Source organism: Theropithecus gelada, chromosome 5, assembly GCF_003255815.1.
Source record: "Theropithecus gelada isolate Dixy chromosome 5, Tgel_1.0, whole genome shotgun sequence".
Lineage (NCBI taxonomy): Eukaryota > Metazoa > Chordata > Mammalia > Primates > Cercopithecidae > Theropithecus > Theropithecus gelada.
In genome coordinates, this window is record NC_037672.1 from 141,621,005 (window position 1) to 141,646,131 (window position 25,127).

General features: G+C 39.1%; 1 protein-coding gene and 1 long non-coding RNA gene across 2 annotated transcripts in view; one reads left to right on the forward strand and one right to left on the reverse strand.

The window, feature by feature from the left end:
- Positions 1-17,106: 17,106 nt before the first annotated feature.
- On the reverse strand, positions 17,107-20,225 carry LOC112625315. Its single transcript, XR_003119559.1, has 2 exons — positions 19,906-20,225; positions 17,107-17,915 (listed from the first exon to the last, which is right to left on the reverse strand). It is a non-coding gene; the product is annotated as an uncharacterized LOC112625315 (long non-coding RNA).
- The window catches only part of HHIP (hedgehog interacting protein), a 93,227-nt gene continuing 88,292 nt past the window's right edge, over positions 20,193-25,127 (forward strand). The window contains exon 1 of the mRNA XM_025386575.1: positions 20,193-21,154. Within this exon, the coding sequence (XP_025242360.1) occupies positions 20,876-21,154 (279 nt within the window). The 5' untranslated portion in view covers positions 20,193-20,875. The remainder of the gene's footprint in view (positions 21,155-25,127) is intronic.

Sequence of the window (25,127 nt, forward strand, 5' to 3'; positions counted from 1 at the left end):
ATTCCCAGGTACTCGGGAGGCTGAAACCAAAGAATCACTTGAACCCAGGAGGTGGAGGTTGCAATGAGACGAGATCATGCCACTGTACTCCAGGCTGGGTGACAGAGCAAGACTCCATCTCAACAAATAAATAAATAAATAAAAATAGAGACACACAGAAGTAGGTGAGATTGTCTAGACAGCGGAAAGTGTAAATGAGGAGAATGAATGACCTTGGGCAGGATTTGAAGGAATGACAACACTTAAAAGTTTAATAGAGAAGGAGAATCTAGCTAACAAGATTGAAAGCAAACAAGAAAAACAGAATCCTGGAGCATGTCCTGACATAAAAAAAAAAAAAAAAAAGGAGGAGGGGGGAAACAAGACTTTTAAAGAAGACTGGAAAATTTTATTGAGGCTACTGAGTGGTTAAGTAAGATAAGGACTGAAAAGTGTTATTTGGATATTGTAACTGGATATAGTTATAATTGGTGAGATTAGCAGGGACCATTTCAGTGTAGCACTGGAGCTGAAAATCAGAATGCAGTGGGTTAAGAAGACAGTGGAAAGTAGGTTAAAAGTGGTAATGTACAGAACTCTTTCAACAAGTCAGGCTGAGAAATGGAGGAGAAATATAAGAATATAGCTACACAGAGGGACATAGAGTCAAGAAATGGTTTAAATATTTACATACTTAAATGTTGATGAGAAGGATCCCATGAAGAGAAAGAGGTTGAAACTAGAGGTTAAAGTAGGGATGAGATTCAGGTGGAGGAAATGACCTCTTATAAGAAACAGAGCCCTTATTTGGTGACAGTAGTGCCATCTGAGTTTAGATTCAGAGGAGGAGGGTATCTGGGCTCATCTAGAGTTGGGGCTATCCGAGTAAATGCAGCTGACAAAGGGTCAAGGGCGCTAGAGTGTTAGCAAGACAGCAATTGAAATATGGATGCAAGAAATCGAATGTATGAAGGACAAGGACAGGAGGAGACTGGTATATCAGTAGAAAGAAGAGAGATCAATGGCCTAGAGAACCAAATGAGTTTGAAAGATAGACATGGCAGAAATAGTAAAGCAGGAAGCCTTGAAGTGTAGGAGGATGTGGCAGATATTAGCCTGGCCCCACATTGCCCGCCTCCTGGTGTTCAGGTTTTTGTGGGATCCTATTCCCTCCCCAGACCAGAGGCGATGATAAAGCACCATGTTATCTCAGTAATAAGTGGATGAGGTGAAGTGAAGGAAAGAGACAGTGGGAATGGGAAGAACAACTTAGAGAACCTATGACTTGCTTCTAAACAACTAGATACAGCAAAGGAGATGGAATATACACGATTATGTGCACATGATTACATTATGTAAGCCTGTAAAGGCTGTCTTTAGGGGAGACTCTCTCTCCCTTGCTGGCTTTGAAGAAGCAAGCTGCCATATTGTGCACTGGCCTATGTCACGGGCCATGTGACAAGCAACTGAAGATGCTCTCTGGACAGCAGCCAACAAGAAATGGAGGCTTTCGGTCCAACAGCCTGTAAGAGACTGAATGCTGCTAACAACAACATGAATCCTGAGGCATGTCTTGACATGAAAAAAAGGGAAAAGAATATTATTTTAAAAGAGTGGAGAAAGTTATTGAAGTTGCTGAGTGGTTAAGCAAGGCAAGGACTGAAAAGTGTTACTTGCATGTAGTAACCGTACATAGTAATCATTGGTGAACTTAGCAGGGACCATTTCAGTGGAACACTGGAGTTGAGAACCAGAATGGAATGGGTTGAGAAGCCAGTGGAAGGGGTTCCTTCCTCAGTCCAGCCTTCATTGAGGCTGACGCCCCAGCCAGCATCTTGGTAGCAGCATTAGGAGACCCTGAAGCCAAGCCTGTACCTCTAACTCATAGATACTGTGAGATAGTAAATGTGTTTTGTTTTAAGCTGCTGACTTTGTGATAATATGGTTACAAAGCATATATAGCCAATGCAGAGGATGTCTTCAGAGATAGGAATGTCAGACCAGAAGTGATGACAAGCACTGGGTTATGTCAGTAGTAGGTGGATGAGGTGAAGTGAAGGAAGGAAACAGTGAGAATGAGAACAACTTAGAGAATCATGTTTTGTTTGTGTTCCATAATGACTAAGAAGTTATATATGCAATGAACTTCAGACTTTGACAATGCATGATTAAACAAAAGGTATTATTGAGGGAACTGTTGGCAGTACACATAAGGAAGGATGTGGTATTTTACTGATAATCAAAAAATGAACACAGTAATAGGCTATCTGTGTCTAGGATAAAGCCATAATCACAGCCCACTCTTTTGGAAGCCCAATGTAGTTATTGAGCTTGGTCATTTGACATGTCTGTGTTTGTACATAGCTCTGTGACTTACCAACTATATGACTATGGGAAATTTTCTTCACTGAGTTTTTGTTTCTTGTGTATAAAATGTATATATTTAACGTAGGGTTGTTATGATGATTAAATGAGATAATAGATGCAGAACACTTGTCACTGCACCTGGCATAAAGACTTAAATATAACTCTTTCTACCAGCTTTTCACAGGAGAAACTCCTACTTCACACACACACACATAAATTGATCAAATGAATTCAAAGACTAGAAAATATCACATAAGAGGTCAAAGAAAGATCTTAGAAGAATCTATTTTTTAAAAATCATCCAGGTCAGGCATGGTGGCTCCTAAATCCTAGCACTTTGGGAGGCCGAGGCAGGTGGATTGCTTAAGGTTACGAGTTCAAGACCAGCCTGACCAACACGATGAAACCCCGTCTCTACTAAAAATACAAAAATTAGCCAGGTGTAGTGGCACATGCCTGTAATCTCAGCTACTCAGGAGGCTGAGGCGGGAGAATTGCTTGAACCCGGGAGGCGGAGGTTGCAGTGAGCAGAGATCACGCCACTGAAATACAGCCTGGGAGACAGAGCAAGACTCCAACTCAAACACACACACACATACACACACACACAAACACACACATATACACACAAACAAAAACCAAAAAACCTCATCCATCCATACAAGTAGAGTAACACAAAAGAAATTGAGAAATTAATTATGTCCCAGCAGGGAAGACGGAGGAAAAGCCCGATTTTAAAAGAAATGAGGTAAGACTTGATTACAAACTTATAGAACACAACACTAACTTTCAGAAATATGATCTGATTTTCCCCTGAGGAGATACTAAATCGGCATCCATACCTCACAAGAGCAACATACTTTTAATCCCTTCTTTTTTCTAACTGTGAGTGAAGACTTTATTTCAGAACTATGTTGTACTTCCAGATGTAGTGCTAGCTTTCAATTGGCCTCATATACAGTGCTTGTCACTTTTTCAAGATGAAAGTAAAGCTATTCTTCCTCAGGTGCTTATTAATCATTGTAAGGTATTGTTTAAAAGCAATAAACAATGCACACATGGTGATTAGCATAGGATTATTTTTCACAAGAAAATAAAGTCTGGCTCAATATGTTTTGGATTCACACTCACAAGGAAAACCCACCATGTAATTCTCCATCTCTTTATCAAGAAGAAAGAAAGATCACCTGTTTTAAAGTGCACACAATCCTGATATTTGTATTAATTTATACTTATAACTATCCAAAGAAATTTCAAGATCTAGGTATGTTTGAGAATATATTTCTTGGATATTTTAAGTAGAAAAATCACATTTTATGTAAGATAAAAAATCAAAGCACCAAAAGGTTAAATTTCATGGAACCTCTGGTCTTATGCAATACAAATAGGTCTTAAAGTATAAAAGCTTTCTCTTATATCCAACATTTATTCTAATTTTTTGCATATAAAAGTATCTGTAATGTGTACCAAATGCCCAGGTGTTTACAACTATTAATAAATGAAAATGTTTGTAGAACTTCATGCCTTTGGGCAGGACATAAAATTTAGACTACTTCCAACAAAAAACTGAAGAATTTCTTTATGAGTAAACCACATTTGGAAAATAAAACAATACATACAATTCACAAATTTTAGAAAAAGACAGAATTTGCAGTCATGCTCCATACCACACAAATAATTTTTAACTATGTCACATGCTATTAAATCAGATATTGTTGCCTTAGTTTCAATAATGTCTTTGGTCCAAAATTTGACATGACAAGTTTTTGTTTTAGTCTGTCAGAACATTTTTACAGAAATGTATCTGTCCCCTTCTAGACTGCATGACCAAAAACACTATTGCAAATACACATTTTAAACTAGGTTTAGACATTTTTATAACACAGCATTTTTCCAAGATAATTATTTATAAGATAAGGAATGCTTTAAATGGTTGACAATATTTAAATTATCATATATTTAGGTTTGATCTAACTATATATTTTTGAAAATATGAAATAAAGTTATCCTTCAAATTAAAAAAAAAAATGTTTTACCAGATAGTCTAGCTGCCTAAATTGTACACAATTTAGTATTGCTGAGGATTGGTTCTGTGTCTTGATTAAGGTAGCTTGTTTTGAATAAATGTCTTAGTATTTTTACACTATTCTTGAGCTAAAAACATCTAGAAACAGAGCATGTTTTCATTCAGTCATTAGCAAATATTCATTTGCATATTTTGTTTTAGTGGCTAAGTTGCCAAACATTTAGCTAAATGATACATACTAATTGAGGAGTTAAACTTTCCTACAAGGTGGTCTTGATATGAGTCAAAACCAGGAAATTAATGCTTAGTTTCCAAAACACCTAATGCACACAAAAGTAATTAATTCTATAGCTGTGTAGGCTTTCAATTCTGTGAATTTATAATGTCTTCTATATTTTATTAATTGTTTACATAGTTTAAGGTATTATACTTCCTTATAGTATTTACACAGGTTTGAGATACAAATAATTTAATTGATGTAATCATTAATTACTGAATCATCCCAGTTGTGATTGTTCTGTTTTATGAGGTAATTTCACGACGTAGACTGTTTTCCATTATTTTATAATTAAGTACCATTTCTGCACACCCTCTCATCCCATTAGCTCACCCTTGCAATTCCATGGAAGGAAAATGTATTAATAAATTTCACCACTTGCAGCTGATACAGGTATTACAGAAAATTGGCACTTACTAAAGAAATACTATACAAATAACAGTTTAAGCCATTACCACTAAATAAAGCTACTTTTTAAGTGAGTTTGATTTGACAAGATGCAATTCCAAGAGACATAACTTTCAGGCATCATAAGAAATCCACATGAGACTCCTGTTGCAGGCACCCAGGGATCTCCATCTCAATTCTGTCCTTATTACACTGACTCCAGTCAATGTTCAGAGAGCAAATCAGTGAATTGAGGTCCAGTGGGGTGTTAACAAAGTTATGGAGATTCAAAATACATATAGGATACAGGAAGAGGCTATGGAGATGGCAGTAGGTTACAGAGCCTGCAGCTGTAGACAGAGGTAGTGAATGCTGCAGATGGATTATTCCATCATGATTCGGACATGATAAAGTACCAATTATAGACATTTAGTAAATGTAGACGCCATCTGCTAAGTGCTGCTTCTCCTAAAGATTTTAAATCTAGCAACAAAATTTTATCCACTTGAATTAAAAAGTAAATGTAATACATAAAGTAGAAACAATAAGGCATAATTAATACATAGTCCTTAATATCTGTTTTATAATGAATTAATTATATAGTAAAATAGTTATACCAAATCATGAATCAATTAAATATAAATTGAATAGAATTGAAACAATTATAAAATTGTGGTTATTTCATATGAATTAAACCATAATAAATGTATCTGCATGGTAACTTTAAGAGAAAATGTCATGGGAATGAAGCTTGAAAAGATGATACAACCTAAGCAAACAATGCACCTTTTTTGGCAAGTTTACAACTGATGCATTTTAAAATACAACTTTGCCAAATATCACTCCTCCCTTATCCAATATCCCTCCCCAAAGTTCCTTGCTCTGGAGTCAATACTCTTGGGCATGGTCTTAAGCATGCCACATTGCTATTGTTGATTTGACCAAAGACCTCTCAAGATGCTCCATTCTTGAGGGCTTAGATGTCATCTCCATAAAAATAATTCTGCCATCTGCCTGTAGGTCAACAACTTACTTCTCATTTCCCATAAACGCTCAACAAATATTTTGCAACTTCTCTAAGAAGAATTCTATTTCAGAAAAACTTAAGCACTTATAAATGTAAAGTGAGTAATAGGTCAGCAGGGATCAAATGATAAAAGCTCTTATACGTTTTTCCTATAGAATCTGGACTTGTTCTTAATTGACTATGAATTCATTGAATAATTTTATGCAGGGGAAGCATATGAAATGAGTCGTGGTATACAAAAATTCATTTAGTGGCATTGGGCATAATGGAGTAGAGTTGAGGGAAATAAATTATAGGCTTGGAAAGCTTAGGGAGTTGTTGCAGTAATGCTAATAAGAAATGATAGGCCCCTAATATATAATGGACCTAGACAATGATCATCAATAGCTGTTGAACCCATTAGATAGATGACATAGGAATTTTTTAAGTGAATGGGTTAGTATAATAATGCTTAAAGTCATTGAGAAGTCTTATCGTTACAATGAGAGAAATAGCCATACATTACATGTTCCCAAATATGATGAAATAGAAACCACTCATGGAATATTCTTGCAAAAATACCATTCAAACCTCTAGAACTAGATATGAGTTTACAGAAAATACAGAGATACAGAAACCAGTTTAAAGATACTAGGATAATACAATCAAACCTGCAATGTTGAGAGAGATCCTAAAGGACAAACTACCTGATTTCTTCAGTAAATAAATGGGAAAGAAAAACAAAAAGGGGCTGGGTACGGTGGCTTACTCCTGTAAATCCCAGCACCTTGGGAAGACAAGTAGGCAGACCACTTGAGCTCAGGAGTTCCAGACTAGCCTCGCCAACATGAAGAAACCCCATCTCTACTAAAAACACAAAAATTACCCAGGAATGGTGGCATGGCATGCATCTGTAATCCCAGGTACTCGGGAGGCTGAGGCATGAGAATTGCTTGAACCCAGGAGATGGAGGTTCCAATGAGCCAAGATCGTGCCACTGCACTCCAGCATGGGTGACAGACTGAGATTCTGTCTAAAAATAAATAAATAAATAAATAAATAAATAAATAAATAAATATTTAAAAAATAAAAAAAAAATGTTAAAAGGAGGAACCTCTCTAAACTAAAGAAGAATCAATAAAGTCATGTCAACCAAATGCATTGCATGGATTTTGCTTAGTTCCAGATTTGAACAGACCTATTATAAATATATATGACAATCAAGAAAATGTAGTGGACATATGAATATATTTCATAATGGACACAAGAATAAATTATTAAGGAATTATTATTTTTAAGATGGTAACGATTTTGTTCCTATGTTTTAAGAATTTTTTCCTTTTAGAAATGCATAAGTTTTACCAAGGAAATGATATAGCATCTGGTGCTTATTTTAATATAATCCAGTGGAGAGATGAAATAGGGAGGAATATACATTAAATAAGATTAGCCAAATGTTGGTAATTGTTGAAGTTGAGCGACAGTTACATTTTACTGTGTTTAAAATTTTCTATAGTAAAAAATTTAAAATGTTTGTTAAATAAAAGAAGCAATAGCTGAGAGGATGAAAAGAAGTATATAATTTTGAGCAATATTTAAGAGGTACTATGCACAAGACATAATGGCCAATTGTATCTAAAAGAGGAAGAGAATATGGCTCATAAATTTTTAGACTTGTGATTAGAAGTATGAATGTACTGGCCAGGTGCAGTGGTTCACGCCTGTAATCCTAGCACTTTGGGAGACAGAGGCAGGTGGACCACCTGAGGTCAGAAGTTCAAGACCAGCCTGGCCAACATAGTGAAACCCCGTCTCTATTAAAAATACAAAAGTTTGCAGGGCATGGTGGTGGGCGCCTGTAGTTCCAGCTGTTCGGGGACTGAGGCAGGAGAATCGCTTGACCCTGGAAGATGGAGGTTGTAGCGAGCCGAAATCCTGCTACTGCACTCCGGCCTGGGAGACAGAGAGAGACTCCATCTCAAAAAAAAAAAAAAAAAAGGTACGAATGTACTGTTCATCGAGATGGAAAGTACATGTGGAGGAGCAGATTTAGAAGTAAAGATGACCAGTTCAGTTTGGGATCTGCTGACTTTGAAATACTAGCTGGATATCCAAGCAAAAATGTCCAAAGAGAATACCAAAAAGAGCCAAGGATAGCAATTTCGGGTGCACAAACATGTAAAGGAGATGTAGAGAGGAGGTGAAGGCTGAGGAGTTGTATCCAGATAAATAAGAAACCAAGTTGAGACTGGAGTTATTGAAACAGGAGAAGACATAGTTTCAGGGAAAGGAATTGGTCATAGTGTCAATTAAATAATTAAATGTTAATTACTATATATCTTTAGTTTTAGCAACTAAATAGCAAGTGGTGCCAGTTCAAGACCACAAACTGAGCCTATAAATTTATCTTCTCTTTTTCCTTGTATTCCACTAAAATAAGATTCAGTAGTCTTCCCTTATTCAAGATTTTGCTTTCCAGGGTTTCAGTTACCTGTGATCAAACTCAGCCCAAAAATATTAAACAAAATATTCCAGAAATGAACAATGTGTGAGCTTTAAATGGCACATCATCCTGAGTAGTGTGATAAATTCCCATGCTGTCCATTCTGTCCCACCTGGGATGTGAATCATTCCTTTACCCAGTGTATTCACACTAAATACTCTACCTACCCCTTAGTCACTTAGTAGACATCTCAGTTATAAGATGAGATGGTCCTTAATTTACTTACTAAAGTGCAAGAAGAGCGGTGCTGACCATTTGGACATGCCAGAGGGAGGCCTGAAAGTGCTTCTTTTAAGCAAAAAGTGAAAGTCCTCTACTTAAGGAAAGAAAAAATTCATATGCTGAGGTTGCTAAGCTCTATAGTAAAAACAAATTTATTTGCGAAATTGTGAAGAATGAAAAAGAAATTTGTGCTAGTTTTACTGTCACACCTCAAACTGCAAAAGTTATAGCCATAGTGCTTTCATCTTAGATTTAAGATGAAAAGGACATTAAATTTGTGGATAAAAGACATGAATAGGAATGTGTTTCAACTGATGACAGTCATCAACTGGGGGTCTTGAAACATAGCCCCAAGGTTAAGGGAGGGCTACTGCATAACAATTTAAAAGGGCAGAGGCAAACACAGAGCTGTGAAAAGAACAAGAAGGGGTTTATCAGTGGATAAACTATTTCAACACATTTCTAGAAAGTGGAAAACTAGTGGAAGAGTGGAGCTCAATAAAGCAGACTGGGAAAAGATGCAGTCCAGAATAAATATGGAGAGGCTGCAGCCAAGGTGGGAGCCATTCTGTCTTTCAGAACTTGGGGGAGGTTATAGACTCAAGGATGCCAGGTGTGATAGGCAGCAGAGTACAGCATAATACTAAACACAGAAACAGTTACTGAAAGTCTGCTACTGATTTCCCTTCCTTATATTCAGAATACACAGCAGCCAGGTGTTACCCTCTGGGCAAAAAAAAAAAAAAAAAAAAAAAAGTAGGAAGGGTTGTGTGTTTTCAAAATAAATTTAACACTGTACAAAATGAGTAACTGTGGATGTTGGAGTACCAGGAAAAAAAAAACAAAAACATTCTGAGAGTCATGGTTCCCCAGGGTAATGGCAGAGTAGGGAAGAAGGCATGGTCATGGGTCTGGAAACAAAAGGTGACCGACAGAGCTAAAAGGTTTAGATATGAGACACGGAAATGTAGTTAAGATCACTATTCATAATAAAGAGCAAAAATGGAAAAAGACTAAAATAAACTCCCACCAACTACTTTGTGACACTGTGGATTACATAAAGTGATAGACCCACAGAAACAGAAAGACATGAACAGAGGCTGATAATAAAATATTGAAATGTATCACCCACTGGCTTGGTAACTGGGCGTGCTATATCCTGTATTTACTAAAGTAATTGAATTGGTTATTGAAAAACTTCCTATATGCACAAATAAAAAGATCTAAGACTCCTGCTTCTAGTTAAGATGGAGTAACAGGGGTCAGATTAATCAACTCTCTGAAACAATTAAATAGTTAATATTGTGATATTTTAACACTGGGAATTAAAACTGGACAAATTTTTTAGGCATTGCATATCGAATAAGTAATCAGAGGACACTGACCCCTGAGAGGGGGAAAACAAACAAGGTAAGCCCTGTGACTGTCCCATTTTACTGCCCAGACAGATTTTCTAGGCAGCAATGCAGGGAGGGAGAATTGAGAAAGAGTTAAGCATTAACTTTGAACTGAAGAGAGACATGGGGTCTAGAGAGGCCAAGGGAACTGGTGTTCAAAAAACAGAGTACTAGAGAGGAGTCCGCTGCATGCAGAAAGCTATGGAGATCCACAGAGGGATACCCTCCAATTCTTCAGCTGCGTATTTAGTACAAAATGCATATTGGGAAATTACCTGAGAAAAGGGAAGAACCACTTGAAAGAAGTAGGTCTTTAGAGCTCACATAGGCCTAAGAATAGTTGGTGTTACAAGAGCCAGAGGAGAACACCTCATAATTCAAGGAAAATCAGGTAGTGTTCATTTTTTTCTAGGCAAACTTAGAATAGTATTGCCTTAGTAGTGGAGAAAATAAGATTTAGAATAAAAATGGTTCCAGTTTCACCTAACAAAGTTTAATAGCAGGCTTGAAAAGATCAAACTATTACTAAGTAATTTAACTGTACTTCAGAGCAAAGAATATTTATAGAAACATAACGCCAAGCATCCGACAAGGTAAATGTCACAATATTTAGAATCTGTCTGGGTCAGTTTGGGCTGCTAAAATAAATTACCATAGACTAGTGGGTTAAATAACAACTATTTATTTTTCACAGCTCTGGAAGGTGGCATGTCAGAGATCAGGGTGCCAACATTGTTAAGTTCTGGTAAGAGCCCTCTTCCAGGTTGCAGATGGCCAACTTCTCCATGTATCTCCACATGGCAGAAAAAAGTGAGCGAGCTCTCTGGAGTCTCTTCGGTAAGGGCACCAATCTCATCTATGAAGGCTCCGCTTCCATGCAGAAACTACCTACCAAAGGTCTCACCTCCTAATACTATCACATTAGGAATTAGGATTTCAACATATGAAGTTTGTGAGGACACAGACGCTTTGTCTATAACCAGAATCTAATAAAAATTATCAGGCATACAAAAAAGCGAGAAAATATGAGTTGTAAAGAAGATAAAAATCAACAAAATCAGTCTCAGAACTGACACACGTAACAGCATCAATACACAAGGACACTAAGATAGGTATTAAAACTGTCTATTCCCTATGCTCAAAACTGTGCAAGAATGTAGAGAAAGATAAATCAGGCAAAAAACAGACTGAAGAGATTTTAAAAGCCTCAAATCAAAATTTAGAGATAAAAATGAAATGCTTAAAATTAAAAAAAAATACATTTGATGAGGTAAACAGCAGATTAGACATTTAGAATTATCTAAATGTCTAAAAGATATAGAATTTATCTAAAATGAGAAAGAATAAAGGCTAAAAAAATAAATGAAGAGAGCTTCAGTGAGCTGTAGAACACCTTCAAGTGGCCTAATATATAGAGAGAGTCGTTGAAAGATGGGGAGGAGGAAAAAATTGAAGATATAATAACCAATAAATTAGATGAACTCTATAAACCTACAGATCCAAGAATTTCAATAGACCTCAAGCACAATAATATGAAGAAAACTACACCAAGGTATATTAGAATCAAATGGCTTAAAGATACTGATAAAGGAAAAATATGAAATGCAACCAGAGAAAAAAGACACATTATATACAGAAGAACAACATAAAAATGAGGGTAATTTCTCACTGGAAAAATGTAATTAAGAACATAATAGAGCAACATCTATAAATACTGAACGGAAAGAACAATCTGTCAACTTAAAATTCTATACCCAGGAAAACTGTCTCTCAAAAACAAAGGTTAAAAGAAAACTTTTTCCAATATACAAAAGCTGAGAATAAAACTATCACCAGCAGACCTTACTGCAAGAACTGTTAACACAGGTTCTTCAGGCAGAAGAAAAATCATATCAGATAAAAGTTTGGAATCACACTAAAATACAAATAGCAGTAGAGACTTTTTCTGATATACAAAAGCTGAAAATATAACTATCACCAGCAGACTCTTACTACAAGAACTGTTAACACATGTTCTTCAAGCTGAAGAAAAATCATATCAGATAGAAGTTTGTATTTACACTAAAAAATAAATAGCAGTAGAAATGGTAAACATATGGATAAATATAAAAGCCTTTTTTATTTTAAAATCTCTCTAAAAGATAAATATCTATCTAAATAAAAAACATTAACAATACCATACTGAAGTGTATAACGTACAGGGAACACATGTACAAAGGCTGGAAAGGAGAAATGAAAGTATATTGTTTTAAGGTTTTTAGACATGAGGTGGTGTAATATTAACTGAACATACAATGTGACAAGTTAAACCCTAAAGTAACTACTAAAAAAAGAATATGAGGTAATAAGCCAATAACAGAAATAAAATGCAATAATAAAAAATGATCAACTCCAAAATAGGGAAAAGAGTAAAAAAGGAAATAAACAATAGATAGGACAAATAGAAAACAAATAGGTAATGGATTTTATACCCAACTGAACTACTATTTATATCAAATGTAAAGGGTTTAAACATCTTAATTAAAAGGCATAGGTTATCATATTGGCAAATATAAGCAAAACTCAATCCTATGTTGCTGTACTTTAAATACACAGAAATAGGTTAAAAGTAAATGAATGGGAAAAGATAGATCATGTTAACATTAATCAAAAGAAAATAGGATTGGTTATATTAATAATAGAAAATTTTAGAACAAAAAAATTACTAGGAATAAAGCAAGACATTTCATGATGACAGAAGGTTCAATTTATTAGGAAGACGTAACAATCCTAAATGTTTATCTACCCAACAACAAAGCTTCAAATTATACAAAGCAAAAACTAATAGATCTGCAAGAAGAAACAGACAAACCCCTATTATACTCAGAGATATAAATATCCTTTCAATAGTTAACAGAACAAGTAGATAGAAAATCAAGAAGAAAACATAAGACGTGAACAATGTTAATTGACCTAATCACACTTTCATAGAACACTCCACCCAAAACCAGCAGAGTATACATTCAATTGTACACAGAATGTTTATCAAAATGGACCATTTTCCTGCCCACAAAAAAGTGTCAAAAATTTAAAAATTCTATGAATATGGAACTAAAAACAATGGAACTGAGTTAGAATCAACAACAGAAAGTCTTCAAAAACAAATCCCCAATTATTTGATCACAGAACTTAAATGAGGGATTAGAAAGTGTTTTGAACTGAATGAAAATGAAAGCATGACATTTCAAAATTTCTGGAATGTGGCTAAAGCAGCATTAAGAGGAAAATATCTACATTAAAAAGAGAGAGAGACACATCAAAACAGAAAGAGGTCTCAAATCACTGACCTCAGGTTTCATTTTTGGAATCTATCAAAATCAGAGCAAATTAAACCCAAAGTAAGCAGAACAGAATTAACAATAAAGATCAGAGAGGAAATCAATTAAATTACAAAGAAAACAATAGAGAAAATAAATAAAACCCAGAGCTGTTTCTTTGAAAAAAAAAATCAATAAAATTGATAAACCTACAGTCAGATTGATGAAGAAATAAGACAAAAATATGCAAATTACCACCAATATCAGGAATGAGATAAGTGACATTATTACAGATTCTATAGAATAAAAGGATAACAAGGCAATCGTTATGAACAACTTTGTGCCAATAAATGAAATGGACAGATTCCTTGAAAAGTAGAGGCTATCAAAGCTCACCATGCTGTAAAGAGTTCACAGCTGCCCTGTCTCCAGAGAATTGTTCTTGGCAGAATGGAACCTGCCTACCTGGGGATGCATGACTCCTAAGGGGAAAACCTGCAAATAATAACCAACTATTAAAGGGGTTAAAAAATTAATCTCTCTACATTTGTCTCAAGTTGGAACCAATTCTATGGTGCAATTCATGCTCCAGAGCCCCCTTGGAATCAGGCTGAAGCTAGATCCCGCCTCCAGCCTTATTTAAGCTTCCTTCCCTGGCCATATTCTGCTGTTCTCAACCTCTTCTTCCTTAGTTCTTCTCAATGAATTACTTTCCAAGAATCCGTTTCAGCCTCTGCTTATAGAAAATCCTACCTAAGATAGGGCACTAGAGGGAGGCTAGAAGGCAAAAGAGAGAGAGAAAGGACTTGCTCCCCAGCAATGACCCCTTATCTTGTGTTATGGATTAAATTGTGTCCCACAAAAGGATGTTAAAATCCTAATGCCTGGACCTGATTTGGAAATAGTGTTTTTGCTGATGATCAAGGTAACATGAGGTCATTAGGGTGAAGTCTAATCCAATGTGACTGGTGTCCTTATAAAAAGGAGAAATTTGGATGCAGAGATAGACCTGCATAGAGGACGGATACAGAGAGATCACTACCTACAAACCAAGGAGAACACTGGAGGCTGCCGGAAGCTAGGAGAGAAGCCCAGACACACTGTGCCTCATATCTCTAGAAGGAGCCAACCCTGCCAACATCTTAATTTCAGACTTCCAGCCTGCAGAACTGAGATAATAAATTTCTGGCTTTTTGTTGTTGTTGTTTGAGATGGAGTTTTGCTCTTGTTGCCCGGGCTGGAGTGCGATGGCGCGATCTCTGCTCACCACAACCTCCGTCTCCCAGGTTCAAGCGATTCTCCTGCCTCAGCCTTCCAAGTAGCTGGGATTACAGGCACGTGCCACCACACCTGGTTCATTTTGTATTTTTAGTAGAGATGGGGTTTCTCCATGTTGGTCAGGCTGGTCTCGAACTCCCGACCTCAGGTGATCCACCCACCTCGGCCTCCCAAAGTGCTGGAATTACAGGCATGAGCCACCAGGCCCTGGCGAATTTCTGTTGTTTTAAACCACCTAGTTTGTGGTACCTTGTTAAGGCAGCTCTAGGAAAGGAATATATCCTGTCAGTAGCAACTGGCTTCAGCCTCCAATCTTCTTCCCACACGGCCATCATCAGCTTCATTTCATCATCTCAGGTTATCAACACCTGCTGGGCAGCAACCCTATCTACACAGCTCTACCAGGGCTCTCCAATAAGCATCTAGGTTCTATTAACCCCAACTCTTCCCTCGTCCTCAATCCCTAGGGATGGGAGTGGCTACCTGCAGTAGTGTTCCCCTTTCGCCTTTTCAGTTCCACTTAACTAATTCCTCATCTGTAATTTGCACTGTGAAAATAGCTAGCATGGTTTATTTCTGACAAAGACCCCTGAGTGAAAATCATCTCATTCCGAATTAAGAGCCTGAATCCATAACATACCTTAAAAGATCCCATGCAATGTGGACCCTGGCTATTTCTCTGCCCTTGTTTCTGCCCAAATATTGCCTCGGTAAACACTTTTCCTGACAATGTATACAAAATTATTATTTCTCCCAACCCCGGCAGTCTTTGGCCATGCTCCCTTTTCTCTGCAGCATTCCTCGCCATCTGGTATAATCTATATCTGTTTGTTACCTGTCTTCCCCACTAGAATATGAGTTCCATGAGAAAAGTTTTGTTCACTGCTGTGTCCCCAGGGTCCAGATCAGGCTCTGGTACACAGTAGGTGCTGACTTTTGAAAAAAAGACTAACTGTAGAAAACACCCTAGAAGCAGCCCTACCATTTTTGCGTCCATTTATCTGAATTATAACCAACCTTTAATATGTAAAGGATATTTACCTCGCTTTGCTGGCCGTCCTTCGTTTGTGGAATCACACTTTAGTAGCAAAGTCTGTTGCACTTCCTTAGTGATAGTGCACTTTAAACTGTGTGCTTTCTTCTATTTCACAATTTACTTTTTGAGACAGGGTCTTGTTCTGTCGCCCAGGCTGGAGTGCAGTACAATCATAGCTCACTGCAGCCTTGATCTCCTGGGCTCAAGTGATCCTCCCACCTCAGGTTCCCAAGCAGCTGGGACTACGGTGTGCTCCATCATGCCCAGATAATTTTCCTTATTTTTTTAGAAATGGGGTCTCACTGTGTTGCCCAGGTTGGTCTTGAACTCTGGGGCTTAATCTATCCTCCTACCTTGGACTCCCCAATTGATGGGATTACAGGGGTGAGTCACTATGTCTGGCCCAATTTAAAGTTTTTTTTAATGCAAATATTAGCTCCATTTTAAACCTTTAAAAATTATCAACTCCATCAAGATCAGCCACTCAGCAGCATTTATTGAGAGGCTGGTTGCTGTGCTAGGAGTTGAAACTAAACTATGTTGGGGTGTCCAAAGAAGGAAATGCAATTCCTGCCCTTGTGGAGCTTATAATCTCATGAATATTCAACTTGCACATATGTAAACGTCTCAGGTATTTACCAATGATGCACAAAAGAAAATAAATAAAATATAGTATCTATATACTTGTTAGGTGAGGTGCAATGGTTGAAGGGCCATTCAAACTAGAATAACTCTAGAAGAGGTTGTTGTTAAGCCTAAATTTAGAGAAAGAGACAAAGATGGATAAGTATGAGGGAGGAAAGAAAGGGCACTTGCAAAAACAAAAGTGAATGACAAATACACGGAACCAACTTAATTAGTTACCTGGAGTCTATAAACGAAAAGTCTGCGAATTTGGCCTCTAGCCTCTGAGTTATCTATTCTGCACTTCTCCTCAAATGTATCAAATTATATTCTGAACTCAAATGGTCCTAGACTTTCAACAGTGGTTGGAGTCACTTTGCACTCCTTCCAAGTTATCCTAGGTCTCAACTGAAATGTCATTTTCCCAGAGAAGCTTTTTCCAGTCGCTTAATCTGAAATAGATGTTCTTTGTTATTCTATCCCTTAGCATTTCTTTCATAGCCTTTACCATAATTTATAACTGTAATTTTGTTACCTTATCATTTGACTTCTATATTAGATTAATAACTACCTAGAAGCAGGGTGTTTGCATTATTTTTCAGTACTATATACATATCAGCATGGTGCCTAACACTTAATATATATTTGTTGAAATGGAATTAAATAGTACATATTTCTGTGAAGGCCAGAAATCCATACACAAAACTGATTCCAAAACTCAAAATAATTTTATTTTAAACACTTACCAAAGTTAAATTGTCCTCACTTCTGATACACAGAAATGTATATTCATATAACTCTCTTGATACATACATATACAAACATATATACATAATTCACATACATAATATTTTGACCTTTACTTCTGAAATTAATTTCAATTTATGTCACATATTTCATTTTTTACAATCAACTAAATACGTTCATGAAAATAATTAATTCTTCTAAAGTAGGGAATATAACTCTGGATAGGACCTATGAGGGAGGGATGGTCCAAGCTGGTGCTAGCTCATACACAATGATTTGGTGTACATTTTAAAAAGGACCCACATCCTCTGGGTAGACACAAACACACAGCAACATAAACTCTGCTTGGTGAACGGAGCCTGGGCAGGACTTCAGCTCCCATTTTAGGTGCTCTTGCACAGGGCATGACCTGCACATAGGTGGCAGTTCTGGAGAGGATTACTCAGTGGTGGTGTGAGCAGATGTGATCTAGCCATCCTTGGGCTGTTCCATTCCTTGCTAGAAAAGGCCAATTTGATTTGTCTGGATTATTTTCGTCAGGAAGGGGTCCCTTCTTCTTTTCACCACTCTCTGTTTAGCTGAAGAGGGAGACCTCTCCAATGAAAGAGGACCATTTTTCATGTTCAAGTGTATGCACGGCTATCCTCTGTTCCTTCAGCCTCCAAGGGGGCTTTCAAGGTTTAATCGAAAGAAATAACCCTGTGTTGATTCTTGATTCCTAAGAAATTATGCTGTCAGTCTGGTTGTAGGCAAGGGTCGCAATTTTCCCTCTGGAAAAAACGAATCAGAAGTTAGTCCATTTGTATAACACTGCTTAGTAACTGTTTAGAAATTATATCAGTAACACTAAGAATAAGCTCAAGCTATCTCCTAAGTGACCCAATTTATTGACTTTCAGGACAAACAGTAGATGAAATCAATTCTAGTTTCCATATATCAAAACTAACAAGCATGTCTTATTTCAGTAATCTTTTATAAACTTTCTATATCTTAGGGTCAAGGGTTATAACAGATGCATAGTATTTTAAAAACAAAATTAATTTACCTTTAAGTGTCCTTAGTCTTGAAGTATAAGCCATAAGAAAGGCCTGTTTCAAAACTACTAACATGAATTTATCAGAGTAGGAGCTCAAACCACTGAAATATGTTTTTAGAAGGATTTTTACTTTGGAAAAGGAATATAAACTTGGCATTTGGGAATAAAGGGTTGGATAGTGGAAAGCACCCCAGATTGGGTTCGAGTCCTTATTCTCAAACTATCTAATGAGATGAAACTATGCAAGTGATTTAAATTTGATGGGATTCATCTTGAGATCTATTAATGAGTTTAAAGTCTTAAAGTGCTTGCAGCTCTCTGATTAATTTTATATTAAAAGTTCTCAAAGCAGAAAGAATATCAGATATAAAAAAAACAAAACAAAACAGCCTGTGAGATCCTAAGTGGACTTACAATCACGTGTATGAAGAATCATGTGTATACAGCAGCCCCTGGGGAAAATGTTAAACGTGTCATCGGGGCCCTACCTTTAGCTGAGGACTGGGCCAGACATCCTAGCAGATTCTTTACAGTTATTCTGATGTGTCACCTCTTTTGGGAAAAACCTAACTTCACTAATATCCAGGTTCAGCAAGTGAAAAAGACAGAAGCCTTACCTAGCCACCGTGACCACTTTAAAGAAGTGATTAATTTAGTCAGCTGCCCACCTCAATCATCACCAACTTTTGCAATCGCTTGGCGAAATCAATGTCCAACAAGTGAAGCAAATCCAAATATGGTGAACATTCCTCCATTGCCAAAATGGGAAAACTGCCTTATCTCCTCATCAAAGCCCATCTTCTGGGAAATCAGCTCCTCTGTTAAATACCCAAGTGGGCTAGAAGCACATTTTGTGTGCAACCCTGTAGAAGCTCGTCCTGATGCCAACTTGCAGGGATCCAGTAAACCTCAAGTCACCGCTCTTGATAACGTAGACATCTTTTTAGAAACACTTTATTTATACAGACTTTGTCTAGCTGGGGAAAATGTTAATTTATTTGTATACACGGGGATAAGTAGAGCACAGCGCTTCTGGACGCCCTTAAACTTGCAACTAATTCTTTCTCCAGATCTAACGCCTCTGTTTCTACTCCCGGGGAATCTCTCCCCAGGGACTGCGCGCGCGTGCGTGCGTGTGTGTGTGTGTGTGTGTGTGTGTGTGTGTGCTTTAAAATGATCACTAATTCCGCGCCCAGCTTCTCTCCGTCCACCTGTGGCCCAAGAACCTGTGTTCCCAGATGGCACCAGCGGGGCCTGGCTTATTCCAGAACACATGTGGGGCCTTGAAAGGTGCCTCGGGGACTAACCCGCCCAAACCGAGGCAAACACTCTGGGAGGCCGACTCCGGCTTGGCTTGTGGCCCGACACACCGCCCCACTCCGCGCACACGTGTCTGTGACACTTCAGCGGCTTGCAGGACCTCCAGCGAGGATGTCTCCAAACCATCTCAGCCTACTCAACGGCATCTGGGATGTCCCCCTGCCTCTAAGTCAGACCCCAAGAAAGATCTTTGAGGACTTGAGCTTCACATTGAAAATCAGTGTGGAAAATGGGGGTGTCCGTGCGGCTGGGGGAGACAAAGGGGCCCAAAAACTCCCTCCCGTCCGCTCCAGCCCACTTAGTTCACCCTCCCACGGGGCGAGGGGCGGGCCGGGGGGCTGGGGTGGGGATGGCCCTGGAAGGGGTCCCTCCCTTCCCACCTCCCACGGCCCACCCTTACTTACTTTCTCTCGGAGCCTCTGCTTGGCCGCCTTTAGCCCAGGCGATGCGGAGGGGAAGCGGGGAGGAGAGAGGAGCCTGCGGGCTGCAGCAGCCGGGCAGTCCCGGAATCTCCGGACTGCGCCCCTGCCCCAAGCCCGCCGGGAACCGGGGCCGTGGACGCCCCCACCCGGGCGCCGCGGCGAGGCGGGCGCGCTGGGTTCAGCACCCTCGAGGCTGGCTCCGAACGCTCACGGCCCTCCCCCTCCGTCCGCTGCCGTCGCTGCCAGCCGCCCCTCCCCGCCGCAGCAGGGAGGCCGCCGGGGCCCGGGGGACGCGCTCGCGCGGGGGCTGCCCCCTCCCCTTCCCCCCACCATGGGCGGGGGCGCGCGAGAAGCGGTGACGTCAAGGGGCGCGCTGTGGCAGCACCTCCCCGCGCGCTAGTTAAAAAGAAGAAGAAAAGAGGGAGCGAAACATGAGAGGCTGTGTGAGAAGCTGCAGCCGCCGGCAGAGGAGACCTCAGCATCATCTAGAGCCCAGCGTTGACCCTGCCTCCGCCTGCCGCGCCGCCGCCGTCGCCGTTTCTGTTCCTGCTACTGTACCACCTAAACAACTCCCGTTACACGGACAAGTGAACATCTGTGGCTGTCCTCTCCTTTTCTTCCTCCTCTTCCAACTCCTTCTCCTCCTCCCACTTCCCAGCCGCAGCAGAAAGCCCCTAACCCAACTGACACTGGCACAACTGAAAACGGTGTCATCTGCACAACTTTATCTCGCTCCTCGGGCTCCCCTAAGGCATTGGACCCATCGCCGCGTCTTTTATTTTTTGCAAAGTTGCATCGCTGAACGTATTTTTGTCCCCGTCACCTCCCTCTGCCTCTGGAGTGCCCTGCAGCCCCGCAGCCTCCTCCTGGAGCTGCGCCTTAGTGCCTCTGCTGGGCAGTGGCGTTCCCCCCCCATCCTTCCGCGCCCAGCCCCTGCTGCTCTGGGCAGACGATGCTGAAGATGCTCTCCTTTAAGCTGCTGCTGTTGGCCGTGGCTCTGGGCTTCTTTGAAGGAGATGCTAAGTTTGGGGAAAGAAACGAAGGGAGCGGAGCAAGGAGGAGAAGGTGCCTGAATGGGAACCCTCCGAAGCGCCTGAAAAGGAGAGACAGGAGGATGATGTCCCACCTGGAGCTGCTGAGTGGGGGAGAGATGTTGTGCGGTGGCTTCTACCCTCGGCTGTCCTGCTGCCTGCGGAGTGACAGCCCGGGGCTGGGGCGCCTGGAGAATAAGGTAGGCAGTCACCGGCCTCACGGACGCGTACTTGGCATATTGGCTGGGTGGGGTTCCCTGTGGCTCTGGCAAAGCCGGTGGCTGTAAGAAGGGCAAAACTTCTTTGGGGGAGTTCTTTTCATAACTTTTCTAAAGCGCTAACGTGATTCTGTTGTGTGTTCTCTGGGGTAAGCGAATAGCTTTCCCGCCCCCAGAGTCCGCGGTCGGGATGCTGTGCAAACTTGCCTATCTCTGAAAACAGACGCTTCTGCGGTACCCGCACCCTGGGCTGGGTAAATATTTTAAAAGAATCGCGATGAACAGTGTGTTTTGGATCGAATGGGGCACTGGCTGCGGTGAAACTGTAAATTAAGGTGGCTGTGGTTTCCGGTTTATTTTTCTAGGGTAAAAAGATTTGTGCCGTTTTCTCCACGTGCTCGGTTAGGGGATAGGATTGAATTGTAAAGGATGTTGAAGCATGGTTGGTTTATGATCCCCAGCCCCGTCAGAGGGGGGTATCTTGCATTACATTAGTTAAACCAACAGAAAGGAACTCTTGGTCCTCCGGTTAGGGACCTGAAAAACACTGGCGAAAGATTTTGCTGGGGCGTTATCACGTAAAACTGAGACAATTCTTCGTCATTTTGTAACATTATAAATTCAGACTTTCAGGGTCAGTTAGGTGTCTTGGAAGAAGATCTTCTCTAAGAATTTGTTTTAAGAGTAATGGCATTTACGTTATCCTTGTGTTAATAAGTTTAACTAAATACTAACATGGTGTTTGTTGACTGTAAAGACACGCTTGTTTTTGAGTTTGCAATATCATTCTTGCCAGGAGATGCAGTCATGGGTGGTATTCACTGTACACCAAGGAATGATTGCTGCGTCACGTCATTAACAATCACTGCACGTGAAATAAACAATCAGGTGTCTTTGCTCCCCCTCCCTTTCCCCATTTTAGGTTTAATTAAGAATTCCTCTGTTAGAACACTGCCAGTTGTCAAGGTCTGAGAGACTCTTGGAAAACTCGTGCTTCAGTCTTGCTGGCCCAGGCATAAAAAAAAAAAATACCCAGGCTGAATCTAATTTTTATGCTCAGTTCACGGTAGATTTCACTCTATTCTCATGTAAACAGCTCCTACGAATCAACATATGTGTCTGGGTGGTATCTCTCACTTTGTTTTGTAACAAAAAGCCATATTGCATCATTTAATTTGCTCAAGTCATGCAAATAGGAAAAAATCAATAGGACAAAAAGGGGTCGACTTATCCTCCTCCCCACTAAACTGCTGCCCACACACAGAGTCCTGTTGCTTATGGCAAAAGAATAACAACAACACCATTGTATTTGTTAGTTGGTTCACTAATGGGTGAAACTAGAGAACATCATTCTCTTTCAGTCCCCAGCTCTGTCCAAATGTTCATGCCTTTTGAGGGAGCATTTGTCCAACTCCTTCTATTCCCAGATGAGTGAGAACTGTCTTGCTGCAGGTTTTCAGCTGCAACTCTCTTTTTATTCTTACCATATGCAGCAGGAGCCTGAGATTCAGGGAACAGATATTCCAGGATTTTATTCAAAACAATGTCATTAAGCTCCCGTGTTGCAATTGAATTAAGTTTCAAAATAGCTACATTCAGGTCACCTTAAAGGTTTTATCAGGAGCCCTAAAGAACCAGCAAATTCAGAGAAAAGTTTAGAAATATTTGCCTTTAAGTCTCCCTTGGTGTAATATATACTATGAATATACTGATGATCTAGGGACCCCTGCAGTACTCAACTCTTCCAGGGACATATGGAATGAAAATTTGGTTCTTCACTAAATGGTGGGGAGAAAGGGAAGGGGGATGGGACCGAGGGGAGTTATAGCCCTTAAGAGAAGTTATATAATTTTTTTTAAAGAAATCATTCTTTAGGAAGCAATCTGCCATGTTAACTATACACATTCCTTTCTGTTTTATGTGCTTCCAATCTTCAACAAACCCCTACTCATTTGGAAAGTCTGTCTGAATTAAGTTTGGTACACTAGACTTTTGCTGGTTCCATTACAAGTGGTTTATAAACTAACAATACCCAAATTGTTCAAAACAGAGATTTGCTATAGCTATGCATATGCATTCTTGACCTATATTAGTTCTCAAGTTTTAATAGTTTTTAAAACATGTTATTTTATAATAAACTTCAGTGTTTCCCTTTTTCCCGTAAGCCTTCCTGGATTATAATATATGTTAGGATCTTATTTCATAATGTGTATACAGGAGAGATGATTGCTATTTGAAAGGGCCCTTTTTTTGTTTATGGAAGAAAGAAAAATCCCCAGAAACATTTCTGCAGCTTTTCAAGAAACTACAGTAGTAGGTTTTTCCTACAGGAAGAAATTTCTTAGACAAATAGATAGTAGCAAACTAGGTAGGAATATTAGCATGCTCAGCCATACAATTAAGTCCTGTTTCTAGGCTAAGAAATTTTCTTTAATGAACTAGAATTGAGTTCAATTCTTTAGTCATGGAATTATGTTCTATTTTAATTTTTTATATATTTTAATAATGTTCTATATTGTAATAAGATTGTTAACTACCTTGACAAATAAGTACTGTCAAAATTTAGGAAGTCATATTATCTTAGCAATATTATCGCACTTTCTAAATACAGCATGCTAAAAGAATCTAATTCTCATTAACCAGATTGAATCTGCAACCAACTAAAATACCCCCATTTCTAAAACTTAACTTGTAGCCACAGAGGCATAGAAGCTCTCTCTACCTTGGGTGGTTTCACAGCCAAAGCTGTCAAGGAATGGGTGAAAAGTAATTGTTTTCAAGTGTGCCCTTTTACAATCATTTGTTTGCTCTGGCTCTTTCAGGCACAAAGGCTATTGTTGAACACATCCAACTAAACAAATAACTCATCCTGGGGTCCCTTTAACAGCTGCCTTAGTACAATGATCTATTTACATATTAGCCTAAAATTGAAACTGAACTCTTTAATGACATAATCCAGCACTATAGTTCAGAGACACATGTGTTCTACCCAACAGCTGAACAACCTTGTAGGCATATGATTTTTAGAAATAACTTTTTGTGTACCAAGTGATCTTAAGGCGACATCTTAATATACTGTCATGTATTTTCTCCTTTTGTCCCCTCATCGAACCCGTGTGGGTGCCTTTTGCCCTCTTTGTTTAGTTACTTGGTAAATAAAGAGAAATACAGAAGGTCTCTGTCACCCATTTTACTATTTGTTGATAAGCTATAGTTGGAGGCCACGCTTTACTGTGTATCCCCTATTTATCTTACCCTTCTTCTATGGATTTTACTTTCGTGTGGCTAAAGATTAAAGGATGACCTGCCAGATGTTATAAATTAGCAACAGCCACAATGATTACTAGGCATGCTGTAATAATGTCTCAAAGTTTTACATGATTTCTGAAGTATATTTAGTTTTAACCACTATGATGGTTTTGTATACAGCTTTCAAAAATTGAAACAGGAAATTAGTTTAAATTTCTTCTTAAGATTGACGGCATCATCAGAAATAAAGTTAAGGACCTATATAAGACACAGACACATAGGCAAAAAAGAAGAAGAAATTACGCTACACACACCCAGACTCATCTGTCTAAAACGCTGTTGCAGCTTTGGCTGAGTCAGTTTAATTGACTTCAGTAAGACTATTGGTTCATTGAAACCAAAGCCAGAATGATGGCTCTATCTATCTTCAAATAGGTATTTACACTGCAGACCTCACACAGAGCAAAATGTTACCATCCTGCTGGGCCGGAACAGCATGAAACTTTAAAAAGAATAATATTATACTTGATTTCAGATAATTTATTGAATCCTACTTCTGAAACTTTTGATGAGAGATCTGTGGCCAGAACACATTCCAAAAATTGTAAAAGACAAAATTCCTTAGGCACTAAAATCAAGCTCTTCCTGGATAGCAGCTGAGAGAGTATACGAGGATCATTTTGTTTCAGCTATAAAAAATGGAAGC